Source organism: Phragmites australis, chromosome 6 (genome assembly GCF_958298935.1).
Source record: "Phragmites australis chromosome 6, lpPhrAust1.1, whole genome shotgun sequence".
In the NCBI taxonomy this organism is placed as follows: Eukaryota; Viridiplantae; Streptophyta; class Magnoliopsida; order Poales; family Poaceae; genus Phragmites; species Phragmites australis.
In genome coordinates this window covers 44,890,971-44,909,440 of record NC_084926.1, presented here as the reverse complement: position 1 = coordinate 44,909,440, position 18,470 = coordinate 44,890,971, and the positions used below count along the sequence as shown (strand labels likewise).

The 18,470-nt window shown below is 43.4% G+C and overlaps 1 protein-coding gene, 1 long non-coding RNA gene and 1 pseudogene across 3 annotated transcripts; 1 reads left to right on the top strand and 2 right to left on the bottom strand.

The window, feature by feature from the left end:
* The first annotated feature begins 2,286 nt into the window (after positions 1-2,286).
* On the top strand, positions 2,287-5,477 carry LOC133920733 (uncharacterized). Its single transcript, XR_009910165.1, has 3 exons — positions 2,287-2,860; positions 3,806-3,874; positions 5,184-5,477. It is a non-coding gene; the product is annotated as an uncharacterized LOC133920733 (long non-coding RNA).
* Positions 5,478-10,738: 5,261 nt separating this feature from the next.
* On the bottom strand, positions 10,739-15,463 carry LOC133922835 (transcription factor IIIA-like). 2 transcript variants are annotated; one of them, XM_062368337.1, is made up of 7 exons: positions 15,348-15,463; positions 14,173-14,316; positions 13,780-13,920; positions 12,121-12,400; positions 11,732-11,967; positions 11,494-11,637; positions 10,739-11,294 (listed from the first exon to the last, which is right to left on the bottom strand). In XM_062368337.1, the coding sequence occupies exons 2-7, from the start codon at positions 14,314-14,316 to the stop codon at positions 11,103-11,105; spliced, it is 1,137 nt and encodes a 378-aa protein (XP_062224321.1). In that variant the 5' UTR covers positions 15,348-15,463; the 3' UTR covers positions 10,739-11,102. The 2 variants fall into 2 exon arrangements, with proteins under 2 accessions (XP_062224321.1, XP_062224322.1); XM_062368338.1 differs by having other exon boundaries at positions 15,353-15,456.
* A 544-nt stretch (positions 15,464-16,007) lies between these two features.
* LOC133923276 (probable metal-nicotianamine transporter YSL18) lies at positions 16,008-18,153 on the bottom strand (annotated as a pseudogene).
* Between the last annotated feature and the right edge of the window lie 317 nt (positions 18,154-18,470).

Genomic DNA, 18,470 nt, shown 5'->3' with positions numbered 1-18,470 from the left:
AAATAGAGTTCATCATAGATCTTGTCCCCGGAACAGCCCCAATGGCCAAGAGACCCTACCGTATGGCAGCAAATGAACTAGTGGAATTAAAGAAACAGTTAGGAGAGTTGCAAGAGAAAGGATATATAAGGCCTAGCTCGTCCCCATGGGGATCACTTGTCTTGTTTGTGAAGAAGAAAGATGGTGGTCTTAGGATGTGTGTAGACTACCGAGCCTTAAATGAAGTCACAATAAAGAATAAATACCCACTGCCCAGGATCGATGACCTCTTCGATCAACTGCAAGGAGCCAAGTTCTTCTCTAAGATTGACTTGAGGTCAGGGTATTACCAGCTAAAGGTTCGGGAAAGTGACATATATAAAACAGCCTTTGTAACCTGGTATGGACAATACGAGTTCACAGTAATGTTCTTTGGATTAACCAATGCTCCTGCCTACTTTATGAGCTTAATGAACAGGGTGTTCATGGAAGAGTTAGATAAGTTTGTCGTAGTCTTCATTGACGACATACTCATCTACTCTCAGAGTGCCGAAGAGCACGAACAACACCTAAGAATAGTCCTAGAAAGGTTAAGAGCCCATGAGCTTTATGCCAAATTCAACAAGTGTGAATTTTGGCTAAAGAAAGTTGCTTTTCTTGGACACGTCATAACGGAAGAAGGAGTAGCAGTGGATCCTGCTAAAGTTAAGGCAGTCGCGGATTGGAAACCGCCGACTAACGTAACACAAATCAGAAGTTTTCTTGGATTGGCAGGATACTATCGGAGGTTCATAGAAGGATTCTCGAAGATAGCAAAACCGATGACTGAACTGACCCAAAAGGAAAAACCTTTTCAATGGACCAAGGCTTGTGAGAAGAGCTTTCAGGAGCTAAAAGATAGATTAATCACAGCCCCAGTGCTAACCTTGCCAGATATTCACAAGGATTTCACAGTGTTCTGTGATGCCTCTAGGCAAGGATTAGGATGTGTCCTAATGCAAGATGGTAAGGTAGTTGCCTATGCATCTAGGCAGTTGAAGGAGCATGAGAAGAATTACCCGACACATGATTTGGAACTAGCAGTCGTAGTGCATGCCCTTAAACTATGGAGACACTACTTAATTGGAAATAAGTGTGAGATATTCACAGATCATAAGAGTCTGAAGTATATCTTTACCCAGCCAGACTTAAACCTAAGGCAAAGAAGATGGTTGGAGTTGATTAAGGACTATAATCTGGATATTCAGTATCATCCAGGCAAGACCAATGTCGTAGCAGATGCCCTTAGCAGGAAGGCTCATTGCTACAACCTAAGAGTTCAGAAACGGAGGCCAGAGCTACTTAAGGAAATCCAACGCCTAAACCTCCAAATAGTCAATGAAGGTTGTGTCAATACCTTGATAGTCCAACCTACCTTAGAAGGCCAACTCCGAAAAGCTCAAGAAGAAGATGAAGAGCTACAGAAAATTAAGGTCCAAACCGGAGAAGGCAAGGCACCTGGATTTCGAGTAGATGACCAAGGAACCTTATGGTACAAAGATAGGATCTGTGTTCCTAATAAAGAAGAGTTTAGAAAACTCATTATGGACGAAGCCCATAACTCTGCTTATTCGATCCACCCTGGGTCGACAAAGATGTTCCTGGACTTAAAAGAGAAATACTGGTGGTCAGGAATGAAGAAGGACATAGCTAGATTTGTCGCATGCTGTGACATATGCCAGAGGTTTAAGGCAGAACATCAGAAACCAGCAGGACTATTGCAACCACTTCCTATCCCAGTGTGGAAGTGGGATGAAATCGGGATGGACTTTGTTGTGGGATTGCCCCGTACTCAAAGAGGACATGATTCTATATGGGTCATAGTAGACCGTTTGACCAAGGTAGCTCATTTTATACCGGTAAAAGTAACCTATGGAGGAGATAAGCTAGCACAGTTGTATGTGGACAACATCCTCAAGCTTCATGGTATCCCGAGTAGAATTGTGTCAGATCGCGGCCCCCAATTCACCGCAAGATTCTGGAAGAGCCTACATGCCACCTTAGGAACTAAGTTGGACTACAGCTCAGCCTATCACCCGCAGACCGATGGGCAGACAGAACGAGTGAATCAAATCCTGGAAGATATGCTAAGAGCTTGTGTGCTCACATATGGAAAAGATTGGGAGAAAAGTTTATCCTATGCAGAGTTTTCTTATAACAACAGCTATCAGACAAGCCTGAAGATGTCACCCTTCGAGGCGTTATATGGGAGAAAGTGCAGAACCCCTCTTATGTGGTCTGAGGTTGGTGAACGATGTCTCTATGGACCAGCCTTGATGAAGGAGGCTGAAGAGCATGTAGCCAAAGTAAGAGAGAACTTGAAAGCAGCTCAAAGCAGACAAAAGAGTTATGCCGACACTAGAAGGAGAAATCTTGAGTTCGAGACAGGAGATCATGTGTATCTGAAGGTATCGCCGATAAGAGGCACACGACGATTTCGGATTCGAGGAAAGTTAGCACCTCGATACATTGGACCATACAAGATATTAAGCAGGATTGGTGCCGTGGCATACCGCCTCGCACTTCCAGAAGAGATGGCAGACATTCACAACGTCTTCCATGTATCACAGTTGAAGAAGTGCTTAAGGATTCCTGAAGAGCAAGTACCGATAGAAGTGATGGACCTTCAACCGGACCTACGGTACCAAGAGCGACCAATAAAAATATTGGATACAACAGAGCGACAAACTAGAAGATCTGTAGTCAGATTCTGTCAAGTACAGTGGAGCAACCACAAGGAGGCTGAAGCTACCTGGGAGCGTGAAGATGATCTTCGGAAGGAGTTCCCCTACCTCTTCGAAGAAGAACCTCAAATCTCGAGGACGAGATTTTCCTAAGTGGGGTAGGTTTGTCAAATCCCTAAAAAAAAAATTTCCCCCTTTTCTCCCTCCTCTCTCTCTCTTTCCCTCTTCTCTCTCTCCCCGTGACTCGCCGTCCCATCGCCGCGCGCCGCGTCTGTCGTCTCGTCGCCACCGGCAGACCTCGCGCCCCGCGCCTGAGCCTTGCGCCCCGCGCCGTGCCTCGCGCCCCGCGCCGCTCCGAGCCCCATGCTGCCTCGCTCCGCGCGCCGCCCCGAGCCCCGCCGGCCGCTATAAAAGCGGTGAACAGTGTCTCTTCCCCTTCACTCATCGCTCTCTCTCTCTCCCGAGCACTCACTGCCGCCGCCGCCCTCTCTCCGAGAACCTTGCCGCCGGTGAGCACCACCTTTCCCTTCTCCCTTCCTCTCTCCTCTCTCTCTTCCCTTCCCCGAAGCGTACTTGGTCCTTCGTCGCCGGCCGCCGCCGTTCTCCGTCGTCCGGCCGCCGCTGCCTCTCCGGCCGAAGCCGCCCTCTCTCCGGCCGCCGCCGCCCCCGGCGGGTGCCCTGCCGCCGGCCTCCGCCGGCCCCCGTCGCTGCGCCGTCGTCGCCCCTTTCCCTCCCTCCCTTCCGTTCTCTCTCTGCCAAGCTGAGCCGGCTGCTGAGCCCACCGACACCGAGCCGAGCCGCGAGCCGAAAACCCGAGCCGAGCCGATCCCAGAGCCGAGCCGCGAGCCGAGTCCAGTCCGAGCCGACTCAGTGGAATATTCCTGGAATATTCTCCCTCTTTTCTTTACTGAATTTTTCTCCCGGCAAAACTTCCGAAGCCCGTTTCTCCTCCGTCCTAACTCCGTTTTCGTCGATTCTTCCACCGATATTCATCTAAATTCGAGATCTATCCAATCATGTCAATTTCATAATTTTTGTAAATTGTTTGGTCATTATTTTAATTGTTTGTTTTATTGTGCCTTTGTCGTTGTTGCGACTTTTAGAGGAAGGAGCATTCGAGGACGACCCCGAGGACCCAGAGTTTGAAGGAGCAGGCGAGGACTTCAACGAAGGTAAGTCCTACAACCGTTGACCATGTTGATCCTATGTTTTTAAACACAACCCGTAAAGCCATCGTTTCAAATAATAGGAGTATGCATGTTTAGAGTAATAGTTATGATTCTTAAAGAAATGCTAGAATAGTTATAACTCAGCTTGTTTATCCCATGCCTTGTCATTGTTACCATTATTTCGTTGAAACCCTAGAAGATTCCCAACATCAACTATAATGATTGTTTGGAAGATTGCTTGTTTACTAGTATGCTTAGGATTGCTTGTGCTCAAAAGAAAGAACTAGATTATTTACATGTGATAATCATGCTTTACAAAATGAATGGTGTGTGCTTGGTGCTTGGTGCGTGTAAAACTTGTGTTCTTGGGAAAACTTTAAAGTAGTGTTGACGAGGGTGAGTAAGGTGCCCCACAAAGGTGGGAGCCACCTTGGAGCAAGGTTCGCCTTTGTGGTGTTCTTGCTGGGAGACTCTTACCTCGGTCATATAAGGACCGGTTCGCTGTGACATCTCACCTAGTATCCTCTCGTACAACCACATGACCTGTATGGGCAGGACTTGACCTAACCCCTCTGACTTAGTGCGGTACCCACCCGGAGGCCGGTAGTGGCAATGGGGACCAGGAGAAGACTTGGGTAGTGTGTAGCCCAAGGTCCGGCTGGTGATATTGTTGAGGCTAAGTCAAGCCTTGGGATTGCTAAGTGATCTTTCCCGTAATTCTTCTAAAGCCCCTGGTATCTTAGTGCCCCATGTGTGGATATTGTGGCTTCGTTATGAGGTCGTTACGTCTCGTTATGACGGCTTCACCAGTTGCTAAGGTGGGAGCCCGTGCATATCTTGTGGGTAAAGTGTACAACCTCTGCAGAGTGTTAAACCTATCCGGATAGCCGTGTCCTCGGTCAAGGACATGCTATGGTTTGGTCATAATGATTAGCTTTTTGGCGTGAGTAACTCCTTGGTGTGTGAGTGGATTGTGTGCCCATGTTTTCTAAAAGGATGGTTTTGGCTTTGTGCCCTAAGCCTCCTGGACTGTGTGTCCGCTGGCAAAGTCTTGTGGGAACTGGCGGGATGGGTGTACCTCCCCTAGGGCCGTCAACCCCCATAAGCTCAACTTATGTATTTCTCTTGAAAGTGTTTTTATTAAAGGTTAGTCTTTGCAAAATGAACCCTGCATCAATAAAACTAGCTTTACGCAAAATCTAAAAGACTCTACAGCCTTATCCTTGAACTACCCTTAAGCATCTAATTTCTCCCCTTGAGGTAGGACTTGCTGAGTACCTTATGTACTCATACTTGCTAATTGTGGATCCAGATGATCCAGAGGCCGACTTCGCCGAAGAAGGAGATGAAGATTAGAGAAGCCGGTTTCGTCTGCACTCAAGCTGCCTGTAGGGCTTGGGTCGCTTTTGTATGTTTCCGCTGTGTTCTGAGAGTTTGTAAGATTATGCCTTCGGACTTCTATTGTAATGAACTCTGTATTGTACCTTATTATCGTATTTATCCGATGTATGACTATGATGTCTACTTCTGTTGGAGTTCGTGCGTACCAGCTACTGATCCAGGGACTGGTATGAGCTACACGAGGTGACCCCAAAGGAGGGGTCCGACAACATACGAGTTCAACATGGCTGCCATATGTTTTCTATTTACAATCGCAAACATGTACAGATTTGGAAATATCATTTGATGAGCAATGCCTTATCTTTGGGACAAAATATGGATGCATTTGTCTATGTCTGCAGAAACGCAAAAAAACACTTGCTATCTGACCTTTGATTTCCCATGTATTGTCGTCCACGTGAAGAACCTCACTTTTGTTTCCTCGTTGGCCTTCTAGAAAAAAATGTCAATGAATAGGAGTCTTGTGCCGTTGAATTGCACTGCATACGCAGACCTCGCCGTGTAAGAACCGGTGGCAGTCCATCTCCAAGTGGACGTATCCCGCTGGCCCAGTAGCAAGACGACCCCCCTAAAGCAACAAACAAAGCGTCACGAACTCCTACAACTGCATCATGTTATCAATGTTCTTTAAATTAGTGATCCATCGTGAATTGTTTAGCTCATGAGCGACTATTCGCGTTTTGAACCCGACGATGTTGTACAGGTTTGACGCAAGGCAAGAGAGGCTACCTTGTTCAAGCCATCGATCAGTCCAAAACTTAGCTTTGGTTCCATCACTGATTGAGATCACTGTTGACACCGTAAAAGAGGTCCTACTCAGTTTCATCTAGGTGTACTGAGAACTTATTCCATGGCTTATCAGAGTTACACCAAGAAAACTAAATCCACCTCAACCGAAGAGCTCTACCAAAATGCTCCAGGTCCAAAATACCAACCCCACCGAGGCTTTTCGGCCTACACATGACCTCCCAGTTTACAAGTAGAACTCTTGAGGAGCTACTGCCCAAGGTTACAAAGCCACCAAGCTAAGGTCTCACCGCTAGCCTCTCTTCCGGTCACTTGCCACCGTCTTTACTTCGGAGCTTGAGTCACCAAGACAAGAATCTCCGTATCCCCGTACAAGCTTCTTACCACCACTCTACACCAAGTCAAAAGGTCAACAAGCTTGAGCCACCAAGGTACAAGGAGTCGGCAAGTCACCAAGACTCCAATATACCGGCGTACCACTTGGTACACGGTGGAATCACTCATTGATCCACTCTCTAGGTAGCAACACCTAGCAACAACTCTCACTAGGTCTAACATCACTAATCACTCACTAATTTATGTGCTAATTGACTTAGATGATAACTTTAAGCACTTTAGTAGTTTAGATGTCTTCACAAATGTTTATGAGCTTCCCCTGAAAAACCATACCTTCAAATGACCGAGTGGAAGAGTATTTATAGCATCACCCCACAGACTAGTCGTTGCTCCAACAGCTTAACTTTTCAATATACGCTGAATGATCTGGTGCAAACAGATTATACTCACCAGACCATCTGGCGTATACATCCTCCATGAACTAGCCGTTGGAACCCCACTCAAATTCATTCTGAACACCGGATATTCCGATGTTGCTTTTAACTCTATTGCTGGACCATTCAGTGTGAATACTCGAGCCAATTTGCGTCACTTCTCTTTGTGCAAAATACTCCAGCATAGCCGATCTTTATCGTCGGATCATCCAGCATGTTCAACCACGCCAAACAAGTCGTTGACATCTTCTCTGGACAAATCACTCTAGCATAGCAACCACTTCATTGTCGGACCATCCGGTGTGTTGTGTATTTTCTCCTTCCACTGAAAATACTCCGACGTGCACCATCTTCATAGCGCCGGACCATTCGGCGTGCATATCTTCTTCTGCCAACCAAGCCATTTATTCTCTACACAAAATACTCCGGTGTGTAGAACTTCAGAGCGTCGGACCATCCGACGTGTAGTTTCTTCAACTCTTTCCTCTAGAATGTTCCGGTGTGTACCAACCTCTAAGCGTCGGATCATCTGGCGTGTTCTTCAACTTTCTCCTTCTCTGTCAGAAACACTCCGGCTTGTACACCTTGCTGATCACCGAACCATCTAACGTGTACAACTTTTCTAGGACATCTCTAATTCAATTAATTTTTGCCCTGGCTTCGGTGGTTTCTTCATGTATTGCATCCATAAGATCTACTTAAGTATATACTTGACAAACATATTAGTATCATTGAATATATTGTCATTAATCACCAAAATCACTTTACATGCCCTAAGAGGGTCATGTTCGTTACAATCTCCCTTTTTTTTTGGTGATTGATAACAACACAACTAAAGTAAGTGGCAAATAAATGATATGAAATGTAAATAACACAAATATGGCAATAATTATGTAAAAAGCAAAATGTCTTACCACTTTGCTTGAATGTATGGTAAAAACAACTAAAGATACTAATTGCAAGGAAACATGTCCTTGTTCTTACTTATACTTTGTCCCCCTTTTTTCATAGCTCCTATTTCTCTATCGCCACTATCTCTCTTGATCGACCCATACAAGAGCTTCTTCTTCTCCCTCTTTATTGACTCTGGTGTCCCTAGTTATCTTGCTTCCTTGCTTGTTCTACCTTAGACATGTCATCTTGCTTATCATGCTTCTTACACTTACTTTGGTCATCAAAATTCTCCCTCTTTATCAAGAATCTTCAAAAAAACTACAAGCACATGTTAAACTTAAGGAAAAATATTATAGTATATGGGAGAGACCTTTATGAATCATGATCTAATAAGATGATACCACTTATAGGAATCTAATTTGAAATGGTTATATGGATATCAATCGAAATAAAAACACACATATCACAATACATGGAAATCACATAATATAATCTAAACCCCCTTATATGTGTGCAAACACATGATGGGACCTACTTGTGATGAATCACTTATAGATATGTAACAATATATGCACAACTAGACAATTTTTGAGATAGAAAATTTAAGTCATATTATGCATGGAGGTAGCTTAAATGATCTAATGAATTGATAATGATATCAATCGAAGCCTTTAAACATTGTATACTGTCAGGGACTTATAGATTTCTCCATAAGATTACACAAGATAATACTTGAAACACATGTTAGTCTCAAAATCACACCACATATGATATATTTCCCCTAAATATGTGCATACAAGTGTCGAATACTTGTGACAGATATGCACTTATTATTGATAACAATGCGGGTACCCTATAGGTTGATTTATGGCACATAAAAAGATATCAATTATAAAACTAGTGTTATATAAAGAGTCTACAACTAATAAATCATGTAGGTTGCTCATGAGTTAGAAATAAGCACAAGCAACCTAACTTATGATAAACCTACAATAGGCATTGCAAGTAAATGAAATATGCATATGCAATCTTAGACAAGGAAAATGTATACATCAATTGAAAAAAAAATTGCATCTAATACCATTACCTCATTTACCTTTAGATGGGGATTTAGGTATATGATGATCAATGTCTTCATCAATACGCCCAATCTTATACACTTGGCTTCTTTGTTTGAAACTTCTCTTTATCTTGTGAGCCAAGTCTCCAAATCTCCAATGTCGACTCGGGGTCTTCAAGTCTTCTTTGGAACCTAAACCAATTGGACCACTTCATGTTTGTGATGACTTTCTTTGTATATGGTGCCAGCGTACTACTTGTTACACGGTAGGATCACTCCTTGATCAGCTCTTTAGGCAGTAACACCTAACAACAACTCTCTCTAGGCCTAATAGCACTAATCACTCACTTTGGTGGCTTGAATGTCTTCACAAGTGTCTATGAGCTTCTCCTGGACAGCCACACCTTCAAATGACCGAGTGGATGGGTATTTATAGCCTCAACCCCGCGGACTAACTGTTGCCCCAATGGCTCAACTTTTCTGTATACGTCGGATGATCCGGTGTAAACAGATTGTACTCACCAAACCATCCGACGTGTACATCCTCTATGAACTAGCTATTGGAACCCCACTCAAATTCATTCTGAACACTGGAGATTCTGACGTTGCCTTCAACTCCATCGCCTAACTATCTAGCATGTATACTTGAGCCAACCTGTGCCACTTCTCTCTATGCAAAATACTCCAGCGTAGCCAATCATCATCACCGGACCATCCGGCGTTTTCAACCATGCCAAAAAAGTCATTGACATCTTCTCTGGATAAATCACTCCGGCGTAGCAACCTCTTCATTGCCGGACCATCCGATGTGGTGTGTATTTTCTCCTTCCACTGAAAATACTGCGACGTGCATATCTTCTTCTGCCAACCAAGTCATTTCTTCTCTTCACAAAATACTCCGGCGTGTAGAACTTCAAACCACCAGACCATCCGACGTGTAGCTTCTTCAACTCCTTCCTCTAGAATGCTCCAGCGTGTACCAACCTCTGAGCGCTGAACCATCCGACATGTTCTTCAACTTTCTCCTTCTCTGTCAGAAATACTTTGGCGTGTACACCTTGCTGATCACCGAACCATCCAGCGTGTACAACTTTTCCGAGACATCGTCAATTCAACCAATATTTGTTCCGACTTCGGTGGCTTCTTCATGTATTGCATCTATAAGACCTACTTAAGCATATATTTGATAAATATGTTATTCTCATTAACTATATTATCATTAATCACCAAAATCACATTACATGCCCGAATAGTGCCATGTTTGCTACAATCGACTAGTTGGATTTACTGCACACGCCGAAGGAATGGGATGATCAAGCGGGATGAAGCAGACGCCGAGGATCGTCGAATCTGATACCAACTGTTAGAGCATGTGACTAATGGTGAGGTCACCATGATGTGAGCACGCTCACTACACTGGAAAGTCTCACCATGATAGTAGGAAGAAAACTTGAGAAGGAAGAAGATGGGAGAGGAAAACTTCCGTTTACTCTTTTCTCTATTAGGAATAGTTCCATCAGCCTATTATAAACCCCCAGGCCACGCACGCGCCCTCTGGACCCCACATGCCATACTCCCCTCATAGCTCGACACCAGCTCACCTGTCAGGCCCCATCTTTGACACATAACTACCCCATTCAACATCAAATCATAGGCATTAAACGATTGAGGTCAATATTAGAAAATACTCCAAACAGATCAAGAAAACATTCAATAATGAGGAAAACCTACGACTGTTCTTACCAATGAGATAGATTTGAAGTCAAAGAACGGTAGTATCGAAATTGGGACCGTGGGCGAGAATGGAGCAAGTAGAGTGTGGTAGCGATGGCGCGAGAGAGTGGACCGGAGGCGGCGCACTTTCATAACTTGGCCGCCTAGAAACCCTAGAGGTCAGGTGGGCTTGGGCCACTTTGGGTCGAGGAAGCCCACATTGGTCTTTGTTTTTACCATCTCATGAGATTCTTCCAAACAAAAGAGCACGCGCATTTCGGATGCAAGAATTATTACACAATACACCATTAACCAAACATTTTTACAAGTAAACTTGCTTCAGATACTAGCGTAGCATCTTATCAAGTATCTTACAAGATCAGAGTTTCCATTTAAAGGACGATCATCCAAACACAATGGCATCAGAGGACTACAGAGGCTAGCTTAAACTAGTACACAAAGCTAATAAGTATCGGACAGAACTGCTAAGCTGCTAAATTAAGATTATATCAACTACATTACTTACATGTATACACCTTCCTTATCTAACTACACCAACGTGAGTAGTACATGAAATAAGCTCATGTACGACACAGCATAACAGCTTCCTGATCGTAAGTTCCCAACATACTAAAAGATGCTGAGGCTACTGAGTATGGCTTGAACCATCTCCACCAGAGAGCAACCAGCGTAGATACTCTGCTCCGTCGTCCAACGACGAAGCCTCACCAGGGATGGTCACCCTCTTGCGTGTTAGCATTTCAACTGTCAAGGCTTTCCTCTTTCGTCCACCTATTGGACGTGAGCGCAACTGCTCATCGATCTCCTCAAAGTCTCCCTGCATGAAGCAGCTTGTCAGTTGGCATTCGCAGTTTCGCATGGCTTGAGTAAAAAGCACAAGGAAACCTATGACAGGCAGAAATAATCCCAGGTACATCTAGTGAATGAAGTACAGGTTGGGTGTACTTTAATCATTAAGGCAAACCGGTAAATGATGTCTAGAATGAAAGTGGTACAGGTTGGGTAGCGAAACTCACTTCAATGTATACATGAGCGCTGGATTGCTCATGTTTGTCCCTGACGTGCTTGTAGGTAAAGGCTTTATCACACCTAGCAAATCGGCATGAGAAAAGTTTGAGTTGGTCATGGCACGCCTTCATATGCTTGGTCAGATTTGATTTCTGCAACAGAACACAGGTATAATTTTCATTTCAAATATGCAAAACAGGGGGAAACATTGCTAGGCGAATTTGGGGATCTATCAATCGTACTTACATTGGAAAAGGAGCGTTCACAACCCTCAAAGGTGCATTTAATCCTTTCACTAGAGGGCACCTCGTCATGGGCTTGTAGGTGTCGCTTAATGTTCTTCTTCAGGTGTTTTTCCTCACATATCTCACACTGAACATACTGATGGCAAGATTGGTTATGAGCCCTCAGACATTCAACATTTGTGAACATCTTCATGCAGCCTGGTTCACAGCACACGACTTCCAAATAGTTCAATTTAACTGCCAGAAAAGATGACAAAGAAAAACTCAAATTTAGAGATATCATAAGTTGGTCAAAAAAAGCATTACACAAAGATGAAGAAAAAACAATGAATAAGCTTCAATTAATTCAGATGAATATCCTAATTGTATTATTTGGTAGTGTGGGCATACCATGTGACTCCTCATGTTTCTTCAGCTTCGAGGAATACTTGAAAGCCTTGTTACAACCCTCCTCCTTGCAAATAAATTGCTGGTTGCCCTTGGTGACATTTTCATCCTCGTGCATTTCCTTAACATGGCGTTGCATATTTGCCTTGATACTGAACTTCCTATCACAACCGTCCACAGTGCAACTAAACAGCTTGCCCTGATGCTTAAGCATGTGCCGGTTCAAGTGATCTTTTCTTTTATAGCTGAAGGGGCAGTCTTCAAGTGGGCAAATGAAGAGTCTCTACAATCAAACAAGAAAATGGTTCAAAACCAAAATATTACAAAGCTAGTTTGTTTGATATTACATAAGATGCTTCAAACACTTTAACCTCTAGAATATCCATAACATTCACAAGTAAACACCTTGCTGGATTATGATGACGGGAACCACACAGGCACTATCAACATCATCACTTTGCTCTAATCGTTCAGATCAAATGTATGTTCAAAATGAATTTAAAGAGTGGTAACCGAAAAGGCGTGACATACAGGAAACACACAGAAAATAAAAGAAACATTTTAAATAAAAACGCAAAAGCATCTTTCGAAATTATGAACTACTAAGTGAAGCGGGTCACAGAAATATAACGAAACAAAAAACTAAATGTAAAAGCTTTATAACTAACTATACCAAGTTAAGCACTTACCCTTCAGTATTGTTTTTTAATTATTGTACAATGACAGGGATACAGGACTATTGTCACCATAGCGAGCTGAGAACCAATGAAGAATGGATCTAGCTTTCTGAGATGACATTTTGATATTGGATCCTCAAACATCTCCTCAAAGGTCCCATAAGGAAGCCTGTGAAGACATAGCGGGATGAAGGGAGGATATCGCCACCCTTATCTCCACAGGATCCATAACCAATCTAATCCTAGTACTAAATTAAGGCTTCGTGTCTAAGGACAAAACTAGAGGCAAAGGTGCTAACACCATAGCGAACTAAAGGAGCCTATTTAGTGAAGGCCCTAGCTTTCTGAGATGATATTTTGATGTTGGATCCTCACATTGCTACAACTAAGGGCCTCAAAAGTTAGAAGCCCAAAGAGATAATAGAGAACAGCAAATTAAAGGAGATGATCTCCCAAATTCACTGAATGGATCCATAACACGAAATTTACATCATCACAACAAAAATTAGCACTTTGTCAGTCACGCATGTTTTCATGCCACAGAGAGAGGGGGGAGGGGGAGGGAGAGAGAGTCACTAAAAATTGAGAGGTCTGGCAGATAATCTCAGGAACATTATGATCGAATAGTAAGAAAATTTTGTTTAAGCAAGGACAAACCTACTCAGTGAGCGTGAAGGAGGCAATCTTGTTGAAGCTTCACAGGAGGTCATCCCAACCTGTTACTAGTTCAGCCAAGATTAAAAACAGCCTCTCGCATTTTGGAGTTCTTTAAATGGGATCCAATGCTTCACACTTTTAACTATCTATAACCTGCAAAACAGTTGTCTTCAGTGAATCATATAGAAAAAAAGCAATAAACAGTTGCCTTTAGTGAATCATATAGAACAAAGCAATGGCTAATAGCCAGATTCACAAATGCAGATCATAAATTAAAAGCATGTTCTGTTTACTTTACAAATTGAAATTAGACCCGAGGAATGCCAACCTCACTCGAGTGACTTTGCATGTGCTGCTTCAGATGAGCTGGCTTCTGGAAACAAGCTCCGCACTCTAGGCACCTATGTTCACCCCCATGAACAATCTTTTCTCCATTTGAATTGTATAATTCTGAATTCTCCAGTTCCTCCTGTAGATAAATTTTCGGGAAAACATTATATACTATGTAATGGAAAACACAAAAAAGAGTGAAACATAGAAAAGGCAAATATTAGAAAGTAAAATGACGCATCCATGATTTACTTCACTATTATGCCAATATTTATAACCCAACAGAACACACTGACACAAGAATACAGACAAGATCAACAGGTCACATCCTTTTAAAGCACGCAAGGCATATACTGGCTGATGCACCTAATATATCACAGAATGCTTATACCTTATGATGCGCAATCATGTGAGCCTGAATTAGACATTTCTTTGACCTAATGACAGTGCAAAATTCACACTTGTAGCGCCTAATATCCTTGCAGCCTGTCTGCTCAACACTTGCATCTCCATCGATCTCATCTCCGGAACACATCTAACAATAAGAGAAACCGACAGTTAAAACAAGTGACAAGCATAACCATGCAGTATGAAGCAACTGAATCATTTACAGGTACAGAGTACAAGCACAATTAGCACAGACTCAAAACTTCCCACATCGACAGTACATATCAATCAAAGCATTGCCGACCACCACCTCAGAGTTCAACCCAAGTCGGGGACTCAGGCCATGCACTGCCTTACCCATCTGCTGGTCACCAACCCAACCAGGTAGAGAGGGCACCGACGACAGCAAAGCCATCAGGGTGGTGACACAAGGCAATAGCATGAGAGAACAAGGATACAACCTCACGGTGGCGATCTAACTGGATATGGAGGGACATGAGGCTAGTAAAGGAGACAAGGTTAGGGCGGGGGATCTCATCGAACAACTTACGTGCATCGGTGGCATGGCCAAAATCGGTGTAGCAGCCAATGTTCGTGTAGACGGTCGTCACGGGGTGACTGTATGTCTACTTCTAGCGTCTAGGTGAACATTAGTAGCAGCGGAAGATTTTACAGGAAACGGACTGCTGGTAGGGGTGGAGACCACGGGCAAAGGCCTGGGCATGGATTTTCTGGAGCTCTCTTAGCGTTTTGCACGGGACGAGAAAGTGGCGGCAAATGCTTCTATTCATCTACCCCCCCCCCCTCCCCACGCACCAAAATCTGTACGGGTTTATGCTCCTGCTCTCTCGATCGACGATACCTGGAATCAGAGCTAAAATTACTTGGAAAACAACAACAGCTACAAAGCGATCTAGGCTAACAAAGATAATTTGCCGCTTGTTCATCGTTGCATAACTACCCCAGCCAACATCAAATCACAGGCATTAAACGATTGAGAACAAAATTAGCAATACTCCCAACCAGATCAAGGAAACATAAAACATTAAAAACCTAAGACTATTCCTACCAATGAGATCCACGAAACAGGCGAGACAAAAGCGACCGCGCGCAGACTGACGGAACACGCGAGGTGATTGCGTTCGCGAGCGACCCGAGAAAGGCGCATGGGATGCTCACCTCACCTCGCCTCGGATTTGGAGTCGAGGACGGTCGTCGAAGTTGGCACCGTGGGCGAGCGAGAATGGAGCGTGCTAGCGGCGGCGCGAGGGAGAGTGGACTGGAGACGGCGCCGTTTTATAACGTGGCCGCTTGAAACCCTAGAGGTCAGGTGGGCTTGGGCTATTTGGGCCGAGGAAGCCCACATTGATATGCCCCACATCTTGTACCCGCTTGCAGGCATAGGCCCAACTACGGATTTCTTGAAGCCGGTTATATCCAGTTTAAAAAATCTATGATTTAGAACTGGAGTGGATTGAAAAGTATTTGATTAGATTATTTAGTTTTTATTTTAGATAAAAATGAATGTTTAAACCATTTTATTTTATTATACAGACTCTAGATTCAGTATAAATCTCGGATCTGAAGTTATAACTCGGCCTACCTCCCTTGTGCCCTTCCTTGCCCTCACCGGCGATGCTCGGCATTGTCCATACACCTGCGGCGTGCTCACTGCTCTGAACAGTAAGGAAATACGTCGCTCTCCTTCTCCTGTTTGTTACTACTGCTTACTGTTTAGATGCTCTAAGGAGCGAGTTTATTTGTGAGATGAGGTCAGTAATTAGAAGGCGAAATGATTGAAAAAACCTAGAATTTTTTCTTTTTTATCTACCAAACAAATTATTTTTCTCGATCTGATGCAGTATAGTGTAATAGTATCAGGATCACAATCACCCCGCCCTTTGCAGCAGTGATCCAGAACATAAATATCATCACAATCTTGACATATTGAGTATAGAGGTTCAGGTTTGTGATGCCAGTACCATAGGCATTGCAAAAGGCTAGGAGAGGGGCAAAGATATAAGCAACGACCAAGTGCTGGTACTTTATCTGGCTGTGGATGTGTGGAATTGCAATTGTAGAAATAATTGCAAGAATAGTGTAGCCAGCAATGGAAAAAGGAGAAGGGAATATTGTCTCTGAGAAATATCTGTGTCCTACGACGATCATCAAAAGCTAAGGGCAGGGAGTTTTATGCTACCCACATTCCTGAAGGCATTGGTTTTGGCTGCTAACCTATGTCGCCTCCTATGCATATTGCTCACTGTTTTGAATGATATCAGTAGAAGCTGGAATAGGCCATCACCAAGCATAATTGTTAGGGAGATCAGCACCTGTTACACATAAATGAATTAGGTTGTCCATAAGTAAACATTGAAGGCAAACATATTGCAAAGTTTGTGAAGTGTTAGTCATGCTGTTTATTTTGCTTTACGTTTTAAGTCTGTCAAGTAACATTATTACCTTGTATCCATATATGCCCTTCACGCTGCTTTCCTTGTACGATGCATTATACCATACTCCTTTCTTAGATTCAATGTAGGGCAATATGACTGCTGAGGAAAGGATGGAGCCAACGAGCATTGAGATATTTATCAGTCTTGGGCAGATCATTCCAACACCAACGTAAGTTGCAGAGAAATTAAAGTAGAAACTGCAAGAGTATGAAAACAATCTCATTATTAGTAGATTTTCCTTATAGATTGTCTTTTACCACTACGTATGCCTATGCACTTCCCAAAAAAAGTATGCCTTTAGAATTGTATTATCATTTTCTTCATAATGTGTTTTAAGGGATCTTGCCAAGTGTCTCTCAGATAAAACTGCACAAATAGTTGCTAGTTGCAACTAGGATACTCATCTGAATTTGATTTCCATACCAGATTTTTTTGATTTATTTACTTACCCCTTACCCTTTTCTGTATGCATTCAGTCCAAATGTCGGGATGGCAGCAAGCCCACAATTAGGTCCACCTGTGTAAAACCATTGAAAAATGTCCCAACACACAACACAGGCTTCATGCAAGTGATTTGAGCATGACAGACACTTGTCCCCTGCCAAAATAAAAAACACAAACATGTAAGTAAGCCACTTAGTAACTACAGATTTCTTAGCCAAATTAAAGTACATAATGTCTCACTTTGCTTGCTTTGCTCCTGGAGGGGTATGGAAGCTGTTGATAAGGTGTGCTGTAGCTGTGCCAGTTGGATACATTAGCCGATGACGGATGATCATTGACTATGAACACACAAAAGAAATCGATCAAGAAATTGATGAGGTGTGCTGTAGCTTTTAACCTTGCATGTGTTTACTCATGAACTAAAACTGATATGCTTGATAGTTATGAGCAAATATATTAGTTGATATGGCAGCGGAAGTTATTTTATTACCTTCCTCATGGGAACAATGACGAACAAGCCAACAAAGCTGATGAGGAAAAAGAAGACTATCAATCCTTAGACTCGGCGCACTGATGCGTATATCATCCTGTCCAGTTTTGGTCTTCTCTGCTGCTCTTTGGCTCATTGAGAGCATGAACGACCCAAAACAACATGATAACATGTTAGCACACATGGTGTGCCATGATCACATCCATGAAGAAGCTGTTACAGGCTGTTATCAAATTTTTGTAATGCATGTGTGTGCTCACCACTCAACACCATGCTGACACAGGCAACAGCACATGTCTGTATGATGGTGTTCTCCTGGCGGGTGAAGGGTCTGTGGAACACACCAAACTGCCGCAGCATGCTTGTCCATGTCTTGAGGAGAAAGAGATTCAGCATGGCTGACGGGATGTTCAGCAACCGCACCACCCCAGACATGAAGACGAGATTCATGCCAACGCTGCTTAAGACAAATTCCAAGCAGTATGCTCACAACCACTGATTGCATAGTGATCTGCTCTGTCCATGTTGGGATTGGCTCTCCTTCAAATGCACGCTCTGTCGACAGGCCTTCCCTTGGATCACCAACTGACTCCATGATTGATGGGCTTCCTCTATCTGACAAATTTTATGACAACTTGTCAGAGAGAGTTTGATGGCCTTTGCCGAAGGGTGTAAGCTGATGTTCAGACTGCGATTGGTCAAGCTGATCTTCAGACTATGATTGGTCAAGAAGGTTGGGTCTTTATAAGAGGGAAAGAAGCTGCATGTTTGGTTGCTGCAGCTGGCGCCATTGATGGGAAATTCCAATTGTTCAGTGTTGTGGCAGGTAAGAGCTCTTTCAATTTAACTGTGTCTCATGCGTTTCATTTCTTTTTTCCTGCGTCCATTCTTTTCCTTTTCTTTGCACGTGTA